The 19,737-nt window shown below is 52.6% G+C and overlaps 2 protein-coding genes across 7 annotated transcripts in view; one reads left to right on the top strand and one right to left on the bottom strand.

Moving 5' to 3' along the window:
* Positions 1 to 932: 932 nt before the first annotated feature.
* On the bottom strand, positions 933 to 18,673 carry Mthfr (methylenetetrahydrofolate reductase). 4 transcript variants are annotated; one of them, XM_055615235.1, is made up of 12 exons: positions 18,596 to 18,673; positions 15,655 to 15,894; positions 13,840 to 14,078; positions 12,949 to 13,059; positions 9,721 to 9,914; positions 8,701 to 8,951; positions 8,349 to 8,483; positions 8,068 to 8,248; positions 7,655 to 7,837; positions 6,647 to 6,748; positions 5,211 to 5,330; positions 933 to 5,004 (listed from the first exon to the last, which is right to left on the bottom strand). In XM_055615235.1, exons 2-12 carry the CDS (start codon positions 15,882 to 15,884, stop codon positions 4,798 to 4,800), a joined length of 1,953 nt encoding a protein of 650 aa, XP_055471210.1. In that variant the 5' UTR covers positions 15,885 to 15,894; positions 18,596 to 18,673; the 3' UTR covers positions 933 to 4,797. The 4 variants fall into 4 exon arrangements, with proteins under 4 accessions (XP_055471210.1, XP_055471211.1, XP_055471208.1 ...); XM_055615236.1 differs by lacking the exon at positions 18,596 to 18,673 and adding an exon at positions 18,317 to 18,564; XM_055615233.1 differs by lacking the exon at positions 18,596 to 18,673 and adding an exon at positions 16,160 to 16,269.
* A 79-nt stretch (positions 18,674 to 18,752) lies between these two features.
* The window catches only part of Clcn6 (chloride voltage-gated channel 6), a 31,253-nt gene continuing 30,268 nt past the window's right edge, over positions 18,753 to 19,737 (top strand). For all 3 annotated transcript variants that reach the window (XR_008721024.1, XM_055615136.1, XM_055615139.1), the window contains exon 1: positions 18,753 to 19,038. Coding sequence is in view for 2 of the 3 variants with exons in the window: in XM_055615136.1 (XP_055471111.1) it covers positions 18,952 to 19,038 (87 nt within the window). In the remaining variant the exon portion in view is untranslated. The remainder of the gene's footprint in view (positions 19,039 to 19,737) is intronic.

Consider the following 19,737-nt stretch of genomic DNA (forward strand, 5'->3'; position numbering starts at 1 on the left):
TGTGTGTGTGTGTGTGTGTGTGTGTGTGTGTGTGTGTGTGTGTGTGTGTTGATGTGTATGTTGGTGCATGTAGGTATGTGTGTGTTGGTGGAGGAGCCACTTTCCCAGTCCTAAAATCAGCTGTTTTCTGCCCATGATGGAATTGTGGCCAGATACTTCTCCAGAGGTAAAGGGATGCACAGACATCACAACCTAGCTCTGGGTGGCCGAGAACATGATGGAGACAGGGAGGAGCCAGCAGCAAGCCTCTTGAGTGCAGGCCTGTGCAGGTCTGGTTACAAAGGGTCTCTGTCCACTAAGAAGAGTGACACAGATTTTTTAAGAAAGTGTTTGTGGCTGGGCACGGTGCTACCTTTAATCCCAGCCCTAGGAAGGCAGAGGCAGACAGATCCTTGTGGGTGTGAAGCTAAAGGGCTGCAGAGTGAAACTCTGTCTCAACACCACCACACAAGGTATTTGTGGGCCCACAGGGTGGCGGGGTGGGAAAGGGCTTGTCACGCCAGCCCAGTGACTTGTTTTGACCCTCAGGACTGATGTAAAGGTGGAAGGAGAGAGTAAACCCCACAAAGCTGTCCTCTGGCTTCCACCATGTGTACCAAAGCATGTATGCCCCTTTTCCACACATAACACACACGCTAATCTTTTAAAGAGAGAGTGGGGGCGAGCTATGCAGAGAACTTGGGGTCTTACGCATGTTGGCAAGTGCCACACCACTAAGTATGTCCCCAGACCCTAAATTCAGTTATAGCACAGTCTGGGGGCTGGAGAGGTGGTTCCCTGGTAACTGGCTGCTCTTCTAGAGGACCCGAGTTCAGTTCCCAACACCCACACTAGCTGCTGACAACCCTGTGAAGCTCTAGCTCCAGGGAATCAGATGACTTAGGAGCACACACACACACAAATAAATCATGCTGAGTCTTTAAAACGATACATATATGGAGACCAATTTTATTTTTATTAGAAATATGAAAATAAAGTAGAAAGTAGTTTTTTGTTGTTTTTGTATCAAAACGTTACCTTCAGACCAGAAGTCCTTATCTCTGGAAAAACAGTGAGAGGCTGATGGCCTAGCAGTCTAGAGGTGTAGCTGAAAGACCCAGCCCCACGACCCTGACAGGTCAGGCAGAGTTAAGGACAACTAGAGTCCTGTTTCCAATTTCCAGAAAGAACAGAACTGACTTTAGAGAGCCTAAGGAAACCACCCAAGCGGCTTTGCCTTTTAAATGACTGGTGTTCAAGGGTTTCAGAATTCCCATGTATGGGCTTAGGGCGACAGCACATTATGGGGGTCTCCTGCTGCTTTGCTTGTGGATATTTCAGGGCTTTTTAGACCCAACTTGTATAGCTCAGGTTGCTCCAAGCTCATAAGGCAACCTCTGGTCCTCTTGCCTCAGCCTCATGAGTAGCGAAATATGGTGAGTATAGGGCCACCCTTTAAAAGTACATATACTTTCATTCTGCTCGTCAGTGAAGGCAAGGCTCCCATACAAGGATGGACAAACTGAGGTTTCTAGAAACAAAGCAAACACTGAGAATGGTCTTCAGGGTCCTGTTCTTTATCACAGGTAGCCCTCACTGGCAACATGTGCAGGTCACGTGAGCCATGGAGTGGTGGCAGGGAGTCACCTGTGCATGCTGCATTGGTTGGGAACTCGGGCTTTGGAGACAGGCCACATCTGAGAGGCAAGGCTCAGCAATGCCCTAAAGCTTAAGTCAGGAGCATGGCCTGATCTCAGGGCTAGTCTGAGCTCTACCATGGGGTAACTATTATTGGGCCAGCCTCTGCTTAGGCCATCTTCTGCCAGATGGAGTAGTCCCATGTACTGGTGGCTTGCCTCCTCTGGGGGAGGGGGTCCTTGGGACTCCTGGGTGACAGGTGAAGCACCCCATTATGCACATATGTGGGTGCCTGCTAGGCAGGAATCCCTCCCAGTCAGCAGCCACTGCGCTCAATCCTTGCTTCCCTGCTGTCCCCTTAGACCCACAGCTGCTGGATACCTGTCACAGAGGATGTGCTGCCCAGCCTGGCATGGCAGCTTGGAGGCGGCACACAGAGGACCACATCCTGGGCTTTAAGTAAGGAGCTGGGTCCGTGGGTCTCAGCCCTCAGGCCAAGCCCTGTGAAACACTGCTCCTGTCTACCTCCCCCTCTTCTAAAGTTTTATTATTTACAGTGTTCTGCCTGCACGTGTGCTCGCACACCAGAAGAGGACACCATATAGATGGTTACGAGCCACCTTGTGGTCACTGGGACTTGAACCCGGACTTTTGAGACAGTGCTCTTAACTTCTGAGTCATCTCCAGCCCCTTCCTTCTCTTCTTAAGAGTCCTAGTTGTTTGAACAATTCCCTTCTACTCCCATTAGCTCCCTGGGCCAGCCACAGCCTGGACACTTGAGCAGGGCTACTGCTCCCCCAAACCAAGGCATTACCCTCTTCCCGACTCAATTTTCCTCTCTAGGTGACAAAGCGAGGCCCCTCTGCCAGACCTTCCAGTTCTGGCTGCCACTGACCGCATGGGTACTCAGGCAGCCCCCTACAGCTGAGCTCTGTGGCTCTGAGACCAGGGCTCTCCAGGGCCAAGGAGAGGCTCCTCAAAGGTGGCTGTGCTTGTGCATGGGGAGGGTGGTCTTCCCAAGCTTCTGACTGTGCTACCCTTGCAGGCAGGGCAGCCCTGGCTCTTGCTCTTCACCTTGAAGAGGTCATGATGTTCTCGGCCCACAGGAATAGGCATCTGCAGTGTGGGCACGGCCAGGCTTCCCTGCAGGCTAGGTGTCTGGCACGGGCATGGCAGCGCTGGGCAGATGCTCACTGGGTGGAGCAGCTGTCACGGAGTCTGGTAGGCAGGCTTAACTCCTCTTCACCCTGCAGACGCCCTGGGAACGACTTCTCTCATGTTCATCCCATCCCTTGTCTAACTAACTGCATGCCATTGAGATCTCTGGATTAATGTCCAAATCCTTAGGGACAGGGTCCTCATCTGCTAACATTTCTTAGATATCGTCACATCTCTTCATCCTGGGGTGGTGGAAGTAGAAGGGCCAGGGCTGACAGGATGACAAAGGGGCTTTTCCGTCAACTCTCCCTGTAGCTCAGACAATGGCACCTGGAGCAGGCCTGGAGGACATGGCGGAAAAAGGTCCTCCAGCTGCGGGTGGCTCAGCGACTACACCAGCAAGAAGACAGCTGGGTCCTTTCCCAGGTAGCCCTACCTTACTTCACCTAGCCAGCCTTCCAAAATCAGAGCCCACTTCTGGGCTGAGCCAGGGAGAGGGAGGGGTGGCCCTGAGCACCATGAGGTCTCCTCACTCAGTGAGTTAGTCACTGGTCACAGAGCACACAGCCTGGACTAGGGGCCTTAAGCTCAGCCGCTGTCACTCAATCTGAGAACCAGGCTGTTGGTGGCAGACCAACTCATGCTGGTCCCTGTAGGGCCTGGATCATGCACAGGCTTCTCATTTGCAGGTCACTGGGAATAGCTTCCAAGGTTACAAGTGCAGTCTATTCTGAGCCTGGATATTTGGACAGAGACGGGGTGGGTTGGCTGCCAGGACAGAGGAAAGGGCTTCTGGTTGAGACACGCAGAGCATGGGTCACGTGTCAGTCTGACAGGCCCACTACAGGCCCTGGAGGGAGCCTGAGACAGATGGCATTTCCTCTTCCTGCTCCCTTGCCTCCAGGCCTTTGAAAAGTGGCACCAGCGCCTGGTATCCAGGAACCCACGAGAGGAACTAGCAGTAGCCTGTGCCCCTGGAAACAGCCGACAGTGGCCCAGATGTAGCAGGCATGGGGTGAGCAAGACCCAGCAGCAGCTATGAAACGTTTCTGAGGAATCAATAGATATAAGCCCAGCCTCCTGAGGGAAGGAACAGGCCCACAGCTGGAGGAGTCAGCTCTGGGGGACAATAAAAGGACCACCTCATCCTGGCTGTTCCTGCTCAGTCTCTCCAAGGCTGCTTTCCACTGCAGTCATCTGGGCCTGGGAGGCAAGGGGACAGGAAATCCCTGTATCTACCTAAATTGTTCTCTGGGTGACTTCCCCCCTATCAGAACAGCAGGCTGGAAGCCAGACCTCAGGAGCAGCCATCTGTACCTGCCAGTCACTGCCCCAGGCAGCCAGTCCTGAGGGCTGATGGGGGAGGAGCGCCAAGGGCAGCTCCTAGGCTGAACCAAGAAGACAGCCAGTCATAAGGAACTATGGACAGAGCTGGGCCTGCTCAGGTGAATCTTATCTTTCTCTGTGACAGTTAAAGGACAGGCATATAATAAGGCCAAGAGCAAGCCTCCACTGGGGTTGCCTTTCACCCTCAAGGAGCACATTTTCCCCAGCCACAGTATACACACACCCCTCTGAAGCAGAAGGAGAGAAAGCAGCTCTGCTCTGAGGCCTAAGTGGCAAGAAAGGCTTATTGTTGGGTCCCAGGGACCTGGTGCATAGCCAGCTAAGTAGGGAGGAGGTTTCTGTGCCCTCTTTTGCCACATCTCTTCCTACCCACGTCAGTACCACAAGTACCTGCGGCCTGCCTCTCACAGATCCCAGGTACCAGTTCACCAGGTTCCAGAGCTGGCTCCCAGAGGCTGCCCTGGTGCAATGGCTCAGCTGCAATTTCCAGTCACCTCTCCTGGAGGATGGAGGTGCCTGCGACAAGAACATGGGCTCTTGGCTTAGCAGACAGTACCAGCCTCCTAAATGGGGCATCTCAGAGCCAGCCAGAGTCTGGATGCTTCCTGCCAGTCTAGCTGCCATTATCACATGGAGAGATGGGTGAGAGGGGCTCCAGGAGAGGAAGATGCCGGCTTATGGGGCCTGTGCCTCTGTGTCCCTGTTGAGCAGCCCAAATGTCTCTTCCACCACCTGCCACAGGCAGTTGTCTAGCGGGAACTCGTTGTCCACCAGATTGACCAGGAAGTAGTTGTCATGGATGTACTGGATGACCATGCGGGACGGGGATTCCTCCTCATACAGCTTACCCCACTGCTCGATCCACAGGGCAAAGGCCTCATCCTACATGTGGACAAGGACACGCATGAGCAGGGTCAACAGGACTAGTGCCCAGCTCTAGCTAGCCCAGAAATAAGCACCATGTGCTAACATGGAGCCCCCCAGGCCAAGCCTGAAGCGCCTGGGCTATTGTTTTGAACCTCGTGCTTGGGACGGTTGTATGCCCAGGGCTCTCACGGTAGCCAGGGCACACACCTTCCCTCACTTACCTTCCAGAACATGAAGCTTATGGGATCCACCACGGTAGGCTGGATGATCTCTCGACCAGGGAAGATGCCCCACGTGACAGCGTTGGGCTGCAGCTCAGGGGCATTAGTGATGTTCTCTCCCTGGAACAGAGGCAGGGCAGCTGCAACCCACTGCTGGCATTCCTCACCCCACCTGTACACAAGCTGGCCTGCCATCACAAAGAGCACTGCCCTCTGCTTGAACCAGAGAACCGGAGTCCATCCTGACTGGACTTCTATTCTGCCAGACACCATTTTTTTTTTCCCTTATAATCCAGGCTGGCCTTGAACTCAAGATCCTCCAGCCAAAAAAAAAAAAAAAAAGCTGCCCAAATGCTGGGGTTACACATGTGTGCTGCCACGTATGGCTTTTCTGCTGCTTATCATCCAGGCCTACAGTAGCAGCCCTGCTTTCTACCTGGGCCACAAGGGCCCTCACTAGGTTCCCTGCTCTTCGCAGTCAGTAGACTGCGAAGTTGGTAGACCCTCAGTAGACGGCTGTGAATCCTGTAAAAAGAAATGGAGGCTCTGGGCAGTGGTGGTGCACACCTTTAGTCCCAGCCAGAACTTGGGGGGCAGAAGCAGGTGAACCTCTGATTTTAAGGCCAGCCTGGTCTACAGAGTGAGTTCCAGGACAGCAAAGGCTACAAAGAAAAAAGAAAAAAGAAAAAAGAGAGAGAGAAAGAAATAAAAAGAAAGAAAAGAAAGAAGAAACGGAGGCAAGGCACTCCACAGGAAAAAGGCTCTCTTTGCTTCTAGGTATCTCCAGGCCTCAGGCAGGACATCAGGACTCCTGGCCCTGGTTCAATGCTACCATGTCCTCCTATTTACAGTTCCTCCGTAGCAGTACAGTGGAGAGCCTATCCTTCTGCCCTTTCCCCAGAATGCCCTTTAGTCTTTGTCCTTAAAAAGATTTGGGACAGTGTCTGGGGAAATGGCTCAATGGCTAAGAGTCCTGGCTGCACGAGTTTGGATCCCAGCACCCACCTAAGAAGCTGGGCATGGCTCTTGCCACCCCAGCACTGTATGGGGGTTAGACAGAAGGACTGCCAAGACACGCTGGCTGTCAACATAGCTCCAGTGAGATGCTATCTCAAAGGAATGAAGCAGAGATAGAGCAGAACAGTGGACATCTGCCTTTGGCCTCCAGTTGCGAGCACTTGAATATGCACACGTATGCCCCTGCAGACATTCAGCCCACACGGGATCCCAGTGTGGCCTCGCTCCTCTGCAGCCTCCTACGCTGAATCTGCCTTTCCTACTTACACAGACTTGTCATTGCATATATTCCTCAGAGTCTGGGACCCTGCCTCCATCTGGTCTGTCTTGTACCATGTGCCTGGCCTGGCCTGGACATTTGGGGACTGTCAGAATAAATGTGGGTGTTCTCAAGCCGTCTAAGCCGGGGGCTGGCCTACCTTCACATCCACAATGTGGTAGTTAACTCGGAGCTCGTACTTCTTCAGCACTTGCAGAAGTGCTTTCACTGTCTCCCGGGAGGTGAAGAACTCTAGGTAGGCCTGAGGAAGAAGACACCCACCATGTCGACCCCATTCCTCGGCAGATTCCCTGTCCTCTCTCCTTACCCTGCTCCAGACCACCTCCATGTCTGACTAGATTGGCAGATACCTATCCTCTGAGCCATCCAGGGAGAGGACCCCATCAGTACAAGTGTGGGACACTGAGGCTTTGGGATTAGCGGAGGTGCTATGGACGAGGATGAACTGCAGAGTTGGGTGAATGAAGAAGGAAAGAGGCTTCTTCTGTCTGGAGTGTCTGAGGTGTCAGCCACCTCCCCTAGCCACTGGAAAGCCTGTTAGGAGCTGAACAGAGGTGCTACTCTGACAAGCTTAGGATAAGGGAGGAATCTGGTGCAGGACAGCCTCCCCAGCTACTGGATGACAATGACACCAACAAGGCTGGGTGAGGCACTTCCGTCTGCAGAAGGTCTCTTTACCTTCATTTTCTAGAATGTTCAGAATACTGCAAGGTGGGCACATTTATCCAGAAGAGGAAGCCAGGTTTGGGGCTGCACCAAGGGAAATGGCAGGCCTGGCACCTAAATCCAGGTTTTTTGAGTTTAGGCTCAAGGCCTTGCTCCAGAGTGCAACTTAGCCCCAGCAGGCCTGCGATTAAAGTCGAGCTCATTACCGGAGCTCCTGAGAGCTGACTTTCCTTGTTCTTCCTCCAGACAGGACACTTCATACACTTGATTATATTTTGTTCCCAGAACATAAAATAACCCGTCCCCCATTCTGCTGGACAAACTGGTGCTTGCTGAGCCCAGGTGACCTGTTAACTTGCTCTCCTCCATAGTTATTCAATATGCAGGGCCCAGGAAGACAGGCCAGGGCTCCACTGCAGTCTCGGGGGATATCTATCCCAAGCATCGCTCAGGTTGAGTGGCTTCAAGCACCCTGGCATACCTTCTGGAAGACGTAACCCCCACTGGGGCCCCAGCCCACCACAGGGTCTGAGGACGGCTTCCCATTGATGTTGGGCTGTGAGTTGATGGTGAGGATGCCCAGCCTGTTCACGCGCAGCAGCTCCTCCTTCATCAAGCTGGTCTCCGCTGCCAGGGGATCATCGTTCCAGGGCAGGCAAGTTACCTGCAGGGCAAGGAGAGGTGCCTCGTTATTTGGGCCTGGATTGTTTCCCGGTTGTACAGTCTCTGTAGAGACCTGGTCTGTCTCTGCCTCCAGGGGCTCCTTGTGGGATTTCTTACCCCTACCCTTAACTGAGGTACACATCCACAAGAGAGGAGACAGCTCAGCCCCATGTCCAGCCCCAGGCTAAGAGCACAGGGCTGGGCGGCTCCTCCCTATCCCACCCCACTCACTCTGTAGCCATGCCGGTTTGGCTCTCCTGAGAGGTAATGCTCAAAGACTTCAAAGACACTCTCTTCGCTGGTGAGCTCCTCACCCCACATCTTCAGCAGCTCCTCTCTGGGGGACTTGCTTTTCAGGTAGAAGAGGTAGTAGTCCTTCAGCTCCCCAAAGGCCGGTGAGGAGGAATTACCCCTGGCAGGAGTATAGGGGTCAGAACACTTTCCTGTGAATCCTGTTTCTAATTCCCTCCAGGCACCAGCAATTCCCAACAAGGAGCAACTTCTATCCTCACCAGCGGCCATTGGGAAACTCATCCCAGCCCCGTGTGCGGTAGATATAGCTTTTTGGTCTGGAAGCCCAGAAGATGGGACGCACATCTTCCTCTCGGCGCTTGGGGTGCGCACTAACGGCCCAGGGCAGGGGACGCCTGGTGAGAAGGAAGAGTTAGCCAAACACTTAGCTGGAGTAAGCTTGAGGAGGTCACCAAGCCTGGCCACTGGGACTGCACTCCGACCTTGCGCTGCATGTGGAAGCTCTCCTGAGGTGGAGGTGGAACCTACGGGCCTCCTTACCAGTGCAGGGTGAGTACTGTGCCGCTGCTGCCCTGACTCCCATGCAATACTCCCCGAGCTTCCATTTCTCACCTGGGGTCCTCAGTCCACATGCCCAGTTGCTTCAGCACCTCCATGGTGGCCACCTCACGGTTGAGGGTGTAGAAGTGGAGGCCTGGCACCAAGCCACTATCCAGCAGCTCCCGGCACAAGCTCACAGCCAGCTCGATGCCATAGTTGCGGATGGCAGCATCGTTGTCTTTGATTGGCTCAATTACATCCTTGATCTTCTGTGGTACCTCCAGCTTGGACAGTTTTACAAGCTGCCGAAGGGAGGTGTAGCCCTGTCCAAGACACAAGGAGCTTGAGGTCATCTCTGGCCTATGCTCTACTTTACTCTCTTCCCAGTTTCTGACTAATTAGTTTCACGGGGAGAAACCTGGGCAGCCAGGTGGTATTGCAGGGCAATGCTTGGCCTGTCCTGCTTTCTCCCTCATTTGTGGAGTGTGGGAGCTGCCTGCTTCATTCCTGCCATCAGCCTATGCCCGCCCTTGAGCCCAATGCAGCAGTCGCCTAACTCAGATGTTCCCAAGCCTCAGTGGCCAGTCTCTGCCAAACTTAAGGTTTAGATTCCAGATCCCACTCAAGTTGTCAAATCAGAATGCCTAGAGGTGGGGTTTGGAGACTCAACTGTGGCACCAGCTTATCAAATATATCTGATGAGAGTCAAGACTGGAAAGCACTAAGTTAATCTTTTTATTTGTTTTTGAGGTAAGGTCTCATGGCGCTAAGGCTGGCCTGTTTCTCCTCCCTCTGCCTCCGGAATGCTGGGATTACAAGTGCATGCCATCAGTTTCAGTTTAACCAAAATTTCTGATGAGAGTTATAATCACTTTCAGTGACATCTGTCAGCAGGCAAAGCACAAGCTCTTTACAGACACCATCACTATCTTAGGGGTAAAAACTGAGGTAACCAAATGAATGCAGCATGTGGACAATACCTGATGGGCATCTCGTACCACTGAGGAAGAGCTTCAGCATGACCTGGAGCCCAGAACCCTGGCCCAGGAGAGTTGGCAGGACGGAGGGAATCAGGCCTTTTGAGGCCCTCACCTGAATAGGGAAGATCCCAGGCAGGATAGGGCAGGAGATGCCTATCTCCGTGCAGGCCTCCACGAAACTGAAGAAGGCACTGGCCTCAAAGAAGAGCTGGGTGATGATGAAGTCGGCGCCTGCAGATACCTTCTCCTTCAAGTGCTTCAGGTCCTCCTCAAAGCACACTGCCTCGGGGTGGCCTCTGGGGTACCCTACCAGCAGAGAAGACAGTGGGAAGGCTGGCCCCAACCTACCTGCCCACAGCGTGAAGACAACTGCCAAAGAGTAAAGACATCACTAATTAGGCTGTTTCTAGAGAGTCAAAAGTGTTGGTTCACTTTTTTGGTTTTGGTTTTAAGTTGAGGATTGAACCCTGCATCTTATGCATGTTAGGCAAGCGTGCGTGCGTGCATGCGTGTGTGTACCCTTGATTGGCTTGGAATTCTGTAGACCAAGCTGACATGAATTAAAAGAGACTGCCTGCCTCTGCATCCCAAATGCTGTTGATGAAGGTGTACGCCACAACTCAGCCCTAACAGTATTTAACTTTTATTTTAAGTGTATATAACACTAAAATCCCTCTGAATCCAGGATCCTGAAAGTTTAGAGAGTAGTTAGAAGCACTCACTACTTTTTTGTTGTTGTTTTTTGAGATAGGGTTTCTCTGTTTCTGGCTGTTCCAGAACTATATCTGGCTTCAAACTCATTGGAGATCTGCCTGCCTCTGCCTCCCAAGTGCTAGGATTAAAGGCGTGTACACCGCCTGGCTGTACTCACTACTCTTACAGAGAACCCCCTTCTGGCCTCTGTGGGCACCAGGAATGTACATGGTTCACAGACATACATGCAGGCAGGACAAACACACATATAAAACAATAATTAAAAAAATCACACTATGGGAATAGTTATAGAAAGTGAACTTTTGCTTCAAGAAATGAATAGAAGGGCTGGAGAGATGGCTCAGAGGTTAAGAGCACTGACTGTTCTCCAGAGGATGTGGGATAAATTCCCTGCACCCACATGGCAGCTCACAACACTCTGTAGCTCTAGTTCCTGGGGATCTGACATTTTCATACAGACATGCATGCAGGCAAAACATTTCCCTGCAGTCTGATTACACCACGGGGATGAGGGATGGGACAATGGGTGATCATAAGCCGAGCATGCAGAAGATGGAACCAGAGGCTCTCTATAAGCTCATTGGCAGCTTTGTGAACTCTATGACTCCTCCTGTCAATGAGCAAACTCGCTAGAAGATTTACATTGGCAGAAAGACACAGCGTTGAGACATATTGAGGAGGCGGATGTAGGAAGAGGAAAGAAGAGATGGGGGAGAGAGAGAGAGAGGGAGAGGGGGAGAGGAAGAGTTGGGGGAAGAGAAAGAGAGGAAGGGGTGGGGCCAGAGGGGGCCAAAGAGAGAGAGAGAGAGAGAGAGAGAGAGAGAGAGCTTCCTCTGCCTGACCTCCACCAGGAGAGAGGTCAGCAGAAAGCTGACCTGAAACCGGAGCTGTTTGGAAGCTGCTTTACTGGGAGGACATTTGGCTCTTAAGAAACCACAGTCCCAAGGATAGCTATAAAAACTATTGTTTGGCGGTTAGACTCCAGAACTTCAGCTTTGAACAGCAAAACTATCTTTCCAGTGGGAAACTCTGAAACCACACAGCTAGGTAGTTTGAGCACAGCCAGGCAAATCCATACTGGCTCACAGCCAGGCTTTGCTCACTTTGCTCTATTTTTTTTCTGTCATGACCAGCTCAGTAGTTTTATAACATTTTATTTGTTTACTTGTGTGTGTGTAGGCCATGTGTATACAGGTGCCCATGGAGATCAGGCCAGGGCATCAGATTTCCTGGAGCTGGTGACAGATTCGTGAGCCGCATGGTATAGGTACTGAATGGTTCTCTGCAGGAGCAGCAAGCACTCTTAGCCACTGAACTACTCACTTTCCAACAGGCAAAGCACAGAACCACTTGACAGCTGTGAGCTCACAAGACCCCTCGCCACCAGCTCACATCCACAGCTGGTGCACATGTGCAAGGTTCCCCTCACGACCAGCTCACACCAAGAGCTAGTGCATGTGTGCACAGGCTCCCCACATCTCCACCTCACACCCACAGCTGGTGCACGTGTGTGTGCACAGCCCCCGAGTTGAGGCATGGGGGCCGGCAGGAGTGGTGACAATCAGAAGGGCCGACAAAGCCTGCTCCCCAGCATCCTCAATCCTTCAGCAGTTTCCCAGTCTTAGCCAGCTGAGCAGCCTGCTGAGAAGAGTAATGTGGACATGGGGTCTGGAGAAAGCCCAGAGCCACGCATGACAACTCTCTTGAAGCTGCAAACTTTTTTAAAAAAAAATACATTACTTGAGGGTCCATGAGTTGGCTCTGTAGGTAAAGGTGCTTGCTTCAAGCTTGACCATCTGAGTCTGAATCCCAGGACTTAACATGGTGGAAAGCTAGCTTCTGATCTCTAGTCATGTGCATATTCACACATATAATAAATATTCCATAATATAGGTACTTATTCATTTATGTTTTTTCAGTGCTAGAGACCTGGCATCAAACTCCAGCTCTGGATTTCTTTTTTCTTTCTTTTTTGGTTTTTCAAGACAGGGTTTCTCTGTGTAGCCATGGCTGTTCTGGAACTAGCTCTGTAGACTAGGCTGGCCTCAAACTCATAGACCTTCGCCTGCCTCTGCTGGATTAAAGGTGTGTACCACTACCACCTGGCTCCAGCTCTGGATGTCTAAGACAAGTTCAGGCTCGTCCTCCTCCCCTACCTGCCTCTCATCCCTTCCCCACTCCATCAACTCCAGCAAGGACTGGACCTAGGCAGCGGGAGTCTCATTTCCTAGAGCTGAGAGCTGGCACTGAGAATGCTCGTGGTGGGGGCTGCAGAGCTGACACTATGCACACTCAGAAGCGGAACTCAGGGAGGGACTGTGTCCACGAGGGCCTCTCACACAGCAGGTGCACAGTGAGAAGCCAGCCCTGGGACCCTGTGCGCACAGAGGGAATGACCAAGGGCCTCAGTTCTTGACTCCTTTCAGGGCCTGATGAAACCCCTGTCTCTGGAGTCTCCCCCGACCTCTATCTGTCTGTCTCTCTCGGCCTGGGGCAGCAGGTGGCAGGATGGGCACAAGAAGGGTGACATTCAGTTCATATGTGTCCCCCACTCTGTTTCTAGCCAATCAACACACCTTGAACCAGTTGTCTATCCTCTCACCCTGTCCCTTCTGTCCCCACTCACCTGCCACACAGATGTCAAAGTAGTCGCCAAACTCGCTCCGGATGTGTTTCACCAGGTCTGTGGCACAGCTGAAGCCTCCTTCCGCCGCTTCCCAGTGGTCACCTACAGGGTCTGCAGGGTTGCTGGAGGTCACGGTCACTGGGTGTCCCCTGACCTCCACAGTCTTCTTGTTCCCTCTAGCTACCTCTACTTGGCTGTGGGCTCCTCAAAGGCAGAGGCTTCCTACTGGGCAAGTCTAGCCTGACACCTGGCAAGCAGGAGGTGGAGGACACTGCCAGCTGTCAAATGCCTACTAAGGCTAACTCCGCAGGTGCCCATATTGGTGGTGGGACCAGGAAAGGCATGGCTCTCCACTGAGGCTGGAGTATTAAGGCTTCGCCTGATGCCCTAGGTGTGCTTAGGAACCCTCTCCCACCCCTCTGCTCTCTCAAAGCTCCTGAATTCATGGCGGAACTTCTACTCGTCATGAGAAAGGATCCTGTACTGAGGGGCAGAGGCCGCAGAGCCCTCCCACCAATCAGGCTCCCACTTCCCACTCTTGAGTGGCCGGAGGACAGCAAGCACCCGGGTGTTCCTGGGAAATGCCAGCACAGCACTCTAGGACTAGCCCAGACAGTGCCAAGACTGACTGATGGCACTGCGTAGCTGGGGTCGAGGGTTACATCAGCCACATCCCAACTGAACTGCATCCAGATCAAGAGGTAGAAGAGGCCATACCACCTATGTGAAGTCCACGTGGACTCATTACCCACAGTGCTCACTGATCCTCCTGTAGCAAGGGACCCTGAATGTGTTTAGTGTGAGACCCAGGGAAAGGAAAGGACTTTTCCAGGGACAGGGGAAGCCTTCAGGAAAGCAGGGACCCCGAGTGGAGGGGTGCAGGCGCCACACCTCCCCGCAGTGCCATTATGTTCTTCAGGCCAAGCTGCTTGGCTCTGTGCAGATGGCCTGTAATCTCCTCCTGGCGCTGCTGGCAGCAGGTCATGTGCAGGATGGTTTCCAAGCCACAGTAGTTCACCGCTGTGCTGGCAATCATCATGGACGAGGTCTCCTTGTCGGAGCCAGGGTCTCCAGCTGGGTGCCAGGTAACATCCACGAAGAGGGGGCCCCCTGCTGCCATCCGGTCAAACCTGTAGGGGATTTCTTTCTTAACTCCGGCCCCTGGGGAAAACAGCTCATTCATCCTCCCTGGGGCAGAGTGAGCTGGAGCAGCAGAGAACCGAAGTTGGTGTGTTTACTGCCAGGCACATTGCCTAAGCATCTTTCTGAGCCTCAGAGATATGGCAGATAACAGCACCTGCTCCACATCCATCAAGATTCTGGGTCAGGTGCCTGTGCAGCCCTCAGAGCAGAGCCTGAGCTCAGTGAGTGCCGATATGATTATCACACTGTCGTAAAACAATGTCACTATTGTGTGTGAACAGCATTCTGCTTCTCAGAGTGTAAACACACAGGTTTGGGGTGAGTTTAGAGTCTTGACAGTGAGAGTTTGAGAATCTCAGCAGTAGTGGACAGAGAGCCTCACTTCAGGAAAGACAGAGAGATCGGCAGACACAAGTTGCCGCCATGGCCTCCCTGCATCAGTCAACAGTCCCACAGAGCAAGGCTGAGTTTCTGAACTAGATTCAAAAGCCTCTGTGGCACCAGCAGTGTTGTGTTTAAACAGCCCGGGCCTTGACATTTCAGGGCCTAGGGACCAGCACCTCATAAGTACAGATTAACAGGCATCAACTTTTGTGGCTGTTTCTGAGACAGGGTCTCTGTAGCCTAGACTGACCTCAAAGTCCCTATGTGGCTGAGGATAGTTTTTTGTTTGTTGTTTGTTTTCAAGATAGGGTCTCACTGTGCCTTAGCTATCCTAGAACTCGCTATGTTGACCAGGCTGGCTTCAAACTCACAGAGATTGGCCTGCCTCTGACTCCCAAACACTGGGAATAAAAGTGTGCACCACCATGCAGGGCTCACAACCAGGCTCTGCTTGCCTCTGCCTCCAGAGTGCTGGGATAATAGGCATGCTTCCACATCCTGTTTATGTAGTGCTAGGGATCAAACTTAGGGTTTCCTGGAAGCTACACATTCACTCCATCTACTTAGCTGTATCTCCTTGGCCACTTTTTTTTTTTTTTAAAAGAGGATGCCATTATGTAACCCTGGCTGACTAGCCTAGACTCTAGGTAGCCTGCTGGCTTTGAACTCCCAGTCATCCTCCTGCTTCTGTATCTGAATGTTGGGTTTAAGGTCTTAACTATGACTGACTTTCCTTTCTCTTTTCTATGTGATCCATAGGGGTCTCTTGGGCTAGAAAAGTACTCTGACTTGAAGAAAAGGAACTGGAATTTAGAAGTGCTATCACAGAGCATGCGGTTCCTGATTTGGAAAAGCACACTCCTAACATCCAGCTAGCTCAACACATTCCCTGAGTTGTGGTTTGTTGACTTCCTAAGCTCCTCATGAGCCAGCCCTAAGCACTGCCAAAGAATGCAGCCTGAGAACGAACATTTTTGGCTTCCTGAAGAGTGTGTCCAAACATAGCTAATGCTGCTTCGGAGGGACTTTCAGACAAGAAGTTGATAGCTGCAGACCAAACTCCCTCCTGTCTCTCTTCTGCTTCTTCCTGACTCCCCTCCCCATTGCCTTTTCCTGCCGGGTTAAAGGGCAGCTCATGTTCCCCTCTGCTGACCCCCATTACTTAACCTCCCTACTCACCTCGAGATGAGGTTAACAGCTCCTTCAGCAGTCCGAGGAGGAAAGAACTCCAGAGAGAACCACTTGTCACCAGAGTCCATCCTGCGCCTCATCTTCTCCCGGAGTCTCTCACGCCGCTCCGGGTCCAGGTTGGGGGTGGAACATCTTGAGCTGTCCTTGGAGCTCTCACTGCCGCTGCTGCCCTCGGATTGGGGGCTGGGGCTGCCACTTCCTCTGGCCTCGTTCACCATGGCTGCATTCCTGCCGTACAGGGTGGGGGCCGGGGCATTAGAGGGCTGTAGCCAAACCCCATGCACTCCCAACACCTGAGTAGCCAGCTCTAGTGGTGGACGCTGCTTCGGGTAGGCAGGCAGCCAGCAAGGGTGAGGCTCATGCAGCATCTGCCCAGAGGCTCCACAAGCTTTGCCCCGCTGCTGTCGTCTGGCTCTTTGTATGACGACCTCCCACTAAGCACTGAGTCGCACACAGATCCTTTAGCTCAGGGATCCTTGGTGACGCTAGCTACCTGATAGAGGGTGGCACAGAAAGACTCGTGCAGCCAGCCTCTGAGGCCCACATTCCCAGAGATGGGGAACAGTGCCCAGCTGGGAGGACCCTGGCTTCTCGATGGCTCATCTCAGTCAGCTTTGACCCAGAGTGATTGGGGAAAGAACAGAGGAACCTTTCCTGGAGGGTGTGCCCAACTGGGCGGAGCTGTGACAAAGAGCCCTGAGCAGAAGCTAGGGCCACGCAAAGGGGCGGGAGTAAGGTTTCCAGACTGAAGACAGGGCTCAGGCGCAAGTCAAAGAAGGCGGAGGAAAGGGGGGGAGGGCAGGCAGGGACTGCAGGGGTTAGTGGAGATTAGATTATCAGCCATTCAGGCTCACTGGATTTTCCCCTCCAAAGAAAGAACAGCTCACTGCGGCTACTCCACCCCCACCCCAGCCTCTAAACATGTTCTAGGTTTTCTGCAGCAGGGCTAGCCTGAGATCACACTACTCCAAACACTATTGTTTTATAAGCTAGAATTTGGCAGGGGCTGGGATGTAAAAGCAGGCGGGCCGAAGTCTCCGAGGGTAGGGATTTATGTCCAACTCTGAACAAAGGCTGTCCCATCTGTGCCTGCCCTGCTGGCAGTTCTCCCTAAACACACCAGTGAAGTTGGAAGCATCAGTAACCACAGCGATACCACATACACGGTCCTGGTCACAGTGGTCATAGCCTGGATAACAGGGCATAGGCCCATAATGCAGTCTGGTCAGGAAATGACAAACACCTGAAAGCAAAACAAATACTACTACTGCACGATAATGAGCAAATGCACAGTAGTGTATATCTCTGTGGTGACGTGGAGCAACAGAGGAACGGCCAGGCCTCGTTAGGTTCATTCCTTTCCAGAAACTTCCACCTCTAAGTCAACGGACCACTGTGAGTCTCAGCCTCAAGAGTTGGAAGAAATCCTCTGCTCCTTCCTCTCTTAGATTCCAGACTAAAAACCCTGTCCCTACTTAGTGACAATGCTCTTCTCAATCCATCTATGCCGGTTTTATTCCTACCCAAAGCTGACAGGTTCTCAAGGAGGCTGAGAAAAACAGTAACCTTGCATGTCAGCCAAGAGAGATGCCTCATTTTCTTTTTTTATTTTATTTTATTTTATTTACTATTAATTACACTTTATTCATTTTGTGTCCCCCCCAGAGATGCCTCATTTTCACCGCTGAAACAAAACCTGAGAAGCTGACTCACGTTTGGCAAACCACTCTAAGGCTTAAGCATTTCTTACAGAATTTTTTTTAAAAGAATTTTATTAAAAAGAACTTTATTTATTTATTTATTATACAGTATTATGTCAGGATGTATGCCTGCAGGCCAGAAGAGAACACCAGATCTGATTATAGATGATTGTGAGCCACCATATGGTGGCTGGAAATGGAACTCAAGACTTCTAGAAAAGCAACCAGTGCTCTTAACCTCTGAGCCATTCCTCCAGCCTGGTTTAAGCATTTTTAATTCATGCTATATTTCAACCAACACCCACCAATTATCCCTTATTAGTTGGGCTCCCACAACACACAAGGTTGAGGCTGTGGGCTAATGTTTAACCTTCTACTGTCGGGTCCCCTGCCTGTAACTGGGACCAGGGATCCTGTTTGTGGCACCCCTTGTGCCTGCAGAGTAGCAACATCGAGAACTTACTGGGCACAAACTGCCAGTGCCTCCACACTGGTCTCAAAATGCCCCTCTGCCATCCACTGATCACTTACTTAGACTGTAACAAACACTAGGCCCACCACTCCCAGGAGCGGTGTGATAAACGTAAGTACACAGGAGGACGCTGTGGGCACCTGGGCGACAAGGCCAGCGGTCCACCCCTCCTTTCCAGATGCTATCAGGGAGGCAGGTTTAAAGACCATGGTAGCTAGCTGTGATCGGACACATATTTAACTCCAGCTCTCGGGACAAAGTGGATCTCTGAGCTTCGAGGCCTGATCTACAGAGTGTGTTCCGGAACATCCAGGGATACACAGAAAAACTGTCTCGAAAGACAAAACAATCAAACAAATAAAACCCCAGATCGCTGGATACAGAGCGAGCAAGCGAGAGAGCTAGAAAGACAGACACTATGACTATGGCTGGCAGCCACCCTGGAGCTGTGTGGCCTGAGGGATGGAAATCAGGTCACCTGGTCAATGGGTCACAGGCCGGGGCGGGGATGCGGGTCCCGGACGGCTCCGGGGGCTGGATCTGCCCCAGATCCAGGACTCCTTTAACCTTAGGATACTTTCGTGCAGGTAGTGGGGCTGGGGTGACAGCCGCAAGGCTCGAGGAGGGAGCCAGCCGAGCCTTCACTTGCGGAGGGCGGGCCGGCCCCCAACTGCCCGCCCACGAGGAGGCCTCGCCTGCGGTGTGCTCCCGCCTCGGCGAGTCCCTCCGCGGCGTCCCAAGCCTCCGTGCTACTCACCCTGCTGTCAGAATGCTAGCGGCTGCGGTGCCACCTCCCTAGCACTTGCGGAGGAGGCGGGGTGCAGCTGCCGGTTGCTAAGGGAGACAGAACGAGCAGCAGGCGGAAGCCACAAAAGAGGGGTACCGGAAGTCCCGCCTCCAACATGGCCGCGCCCGGAGGTCTCTTGGGAAGCCAACCAAGTACTGCGTCATGTGACGCGGTTTCTCGCCCCACCCGTCTGCAGCCACTCCCTGTCTTCGGACCCGGAGCTCGAGAGGGCCACGTGACCCTCCGGGGGCCAGTCACGTGAGGCGTGGATCCTGGGTGGGAGGGGGGTTGGCCTAGGGGGTCCGGAGTGCCAGGAAAGGAGGAAGATGGCGGGGTGCAGGGGGTCTGTGTGCTGCTGCTGCAGGTGGTGCTGCTGCTGCGGTGAACGCGAGAGCCGCACCCCCGAGGAGCTGGTGAGCGGCGGCCGGGCTGGGGAGGGGGCAGTTGCTAAGGGATGGCTAGAGGCGTTGCCGGGGGTGGGGCTGAGCCGAACTGCGCCTGCAGGTGGCTGCGGGTGGGGCCCGGGGACCGCTGCCTGGGCTCTGAAAGCATCCACCTTTCTTCGCGTGCCCAAGTCAGAGTTCTTTTCTCGTAACCTCTCTCTGGAGTCTGAGGGTGGATCTCGGCCAGCTTGCCTTCATGCCGTCCGAGTTTTATTTCTGCCGGAAAGGAGTTTTGAATGAAGCAAGCATTTTAGAATGTGCCCTTTCGCAGTACTTGATGCTCGTGCAGCTGGTCTAGTTTCTCCAGCCTTTTATTGCATCCTTCACTCTTTCTGGGTCACTGATGATCCAGCTTTCCCCTGCAAGGCAACCTGGGAAAACTTGAGTTGTGTCTCAGAGTTGATACGTTCCCTAATTTCTTATTCGGTCTATTGTCAAATGAAACCAGAATTTTCTCCTCACTGAGCTGCCATCAGACATCTTTCAGGTGTCCTGAAGGTGAGCATTATGATTGGGAGAATGTGTCAGTCAATAGAAATGGAGAGCTTAGCTGGTGACTAAATACCCGTCCCAAACGTGTTTTTGAAATTTTGTTTCTCTTTGATAATGGCGCCAGCTGATTTAGATTTTAGTAATACTCCCCTCCTTCCACTCTTAACCAGTGAAAAG

This window comes from Psammomys obesus, unplaced genomic scaffold, assembly GCF_907164565.1.
Source record: "Psammomys obesus unplaced genomic scaffold, mPsaObe1.curated_primary_1811, whole genome shotgun sequence".
Lineage (NCBI taxonomy): Eukaryota > Metazoa > Chordata > Mammalia > Rodentia > Muridae > Psammomys > Psammomys obesus.

Excerpts from the sequence above, each read along its gene's own strand:
- Mthfr (XM_055615232.1), bottom strand. The coding sequence starts at position 16,034 with ATGCTGCATGAGCCTCACCCTTGCTGGCTGCCTGCCTACCCGAAGCAG. Across the intron at positions 7,838-8,067 it reads CAAACCGGCATGGCTACAGA|GTAACTTGCCTGCCCTGGAA; the intron begins GTGAGTGGGGTG and ends CTTGCCCTGCAG. Across the intron at positions 5,005-5,210 it reads TAAGCTTCATGTTCTGGAAG|GATGAGGCCTTTGCCCTGTG; the intron begins GTAAGTGAGGGA and ends GTCCACATGTAG.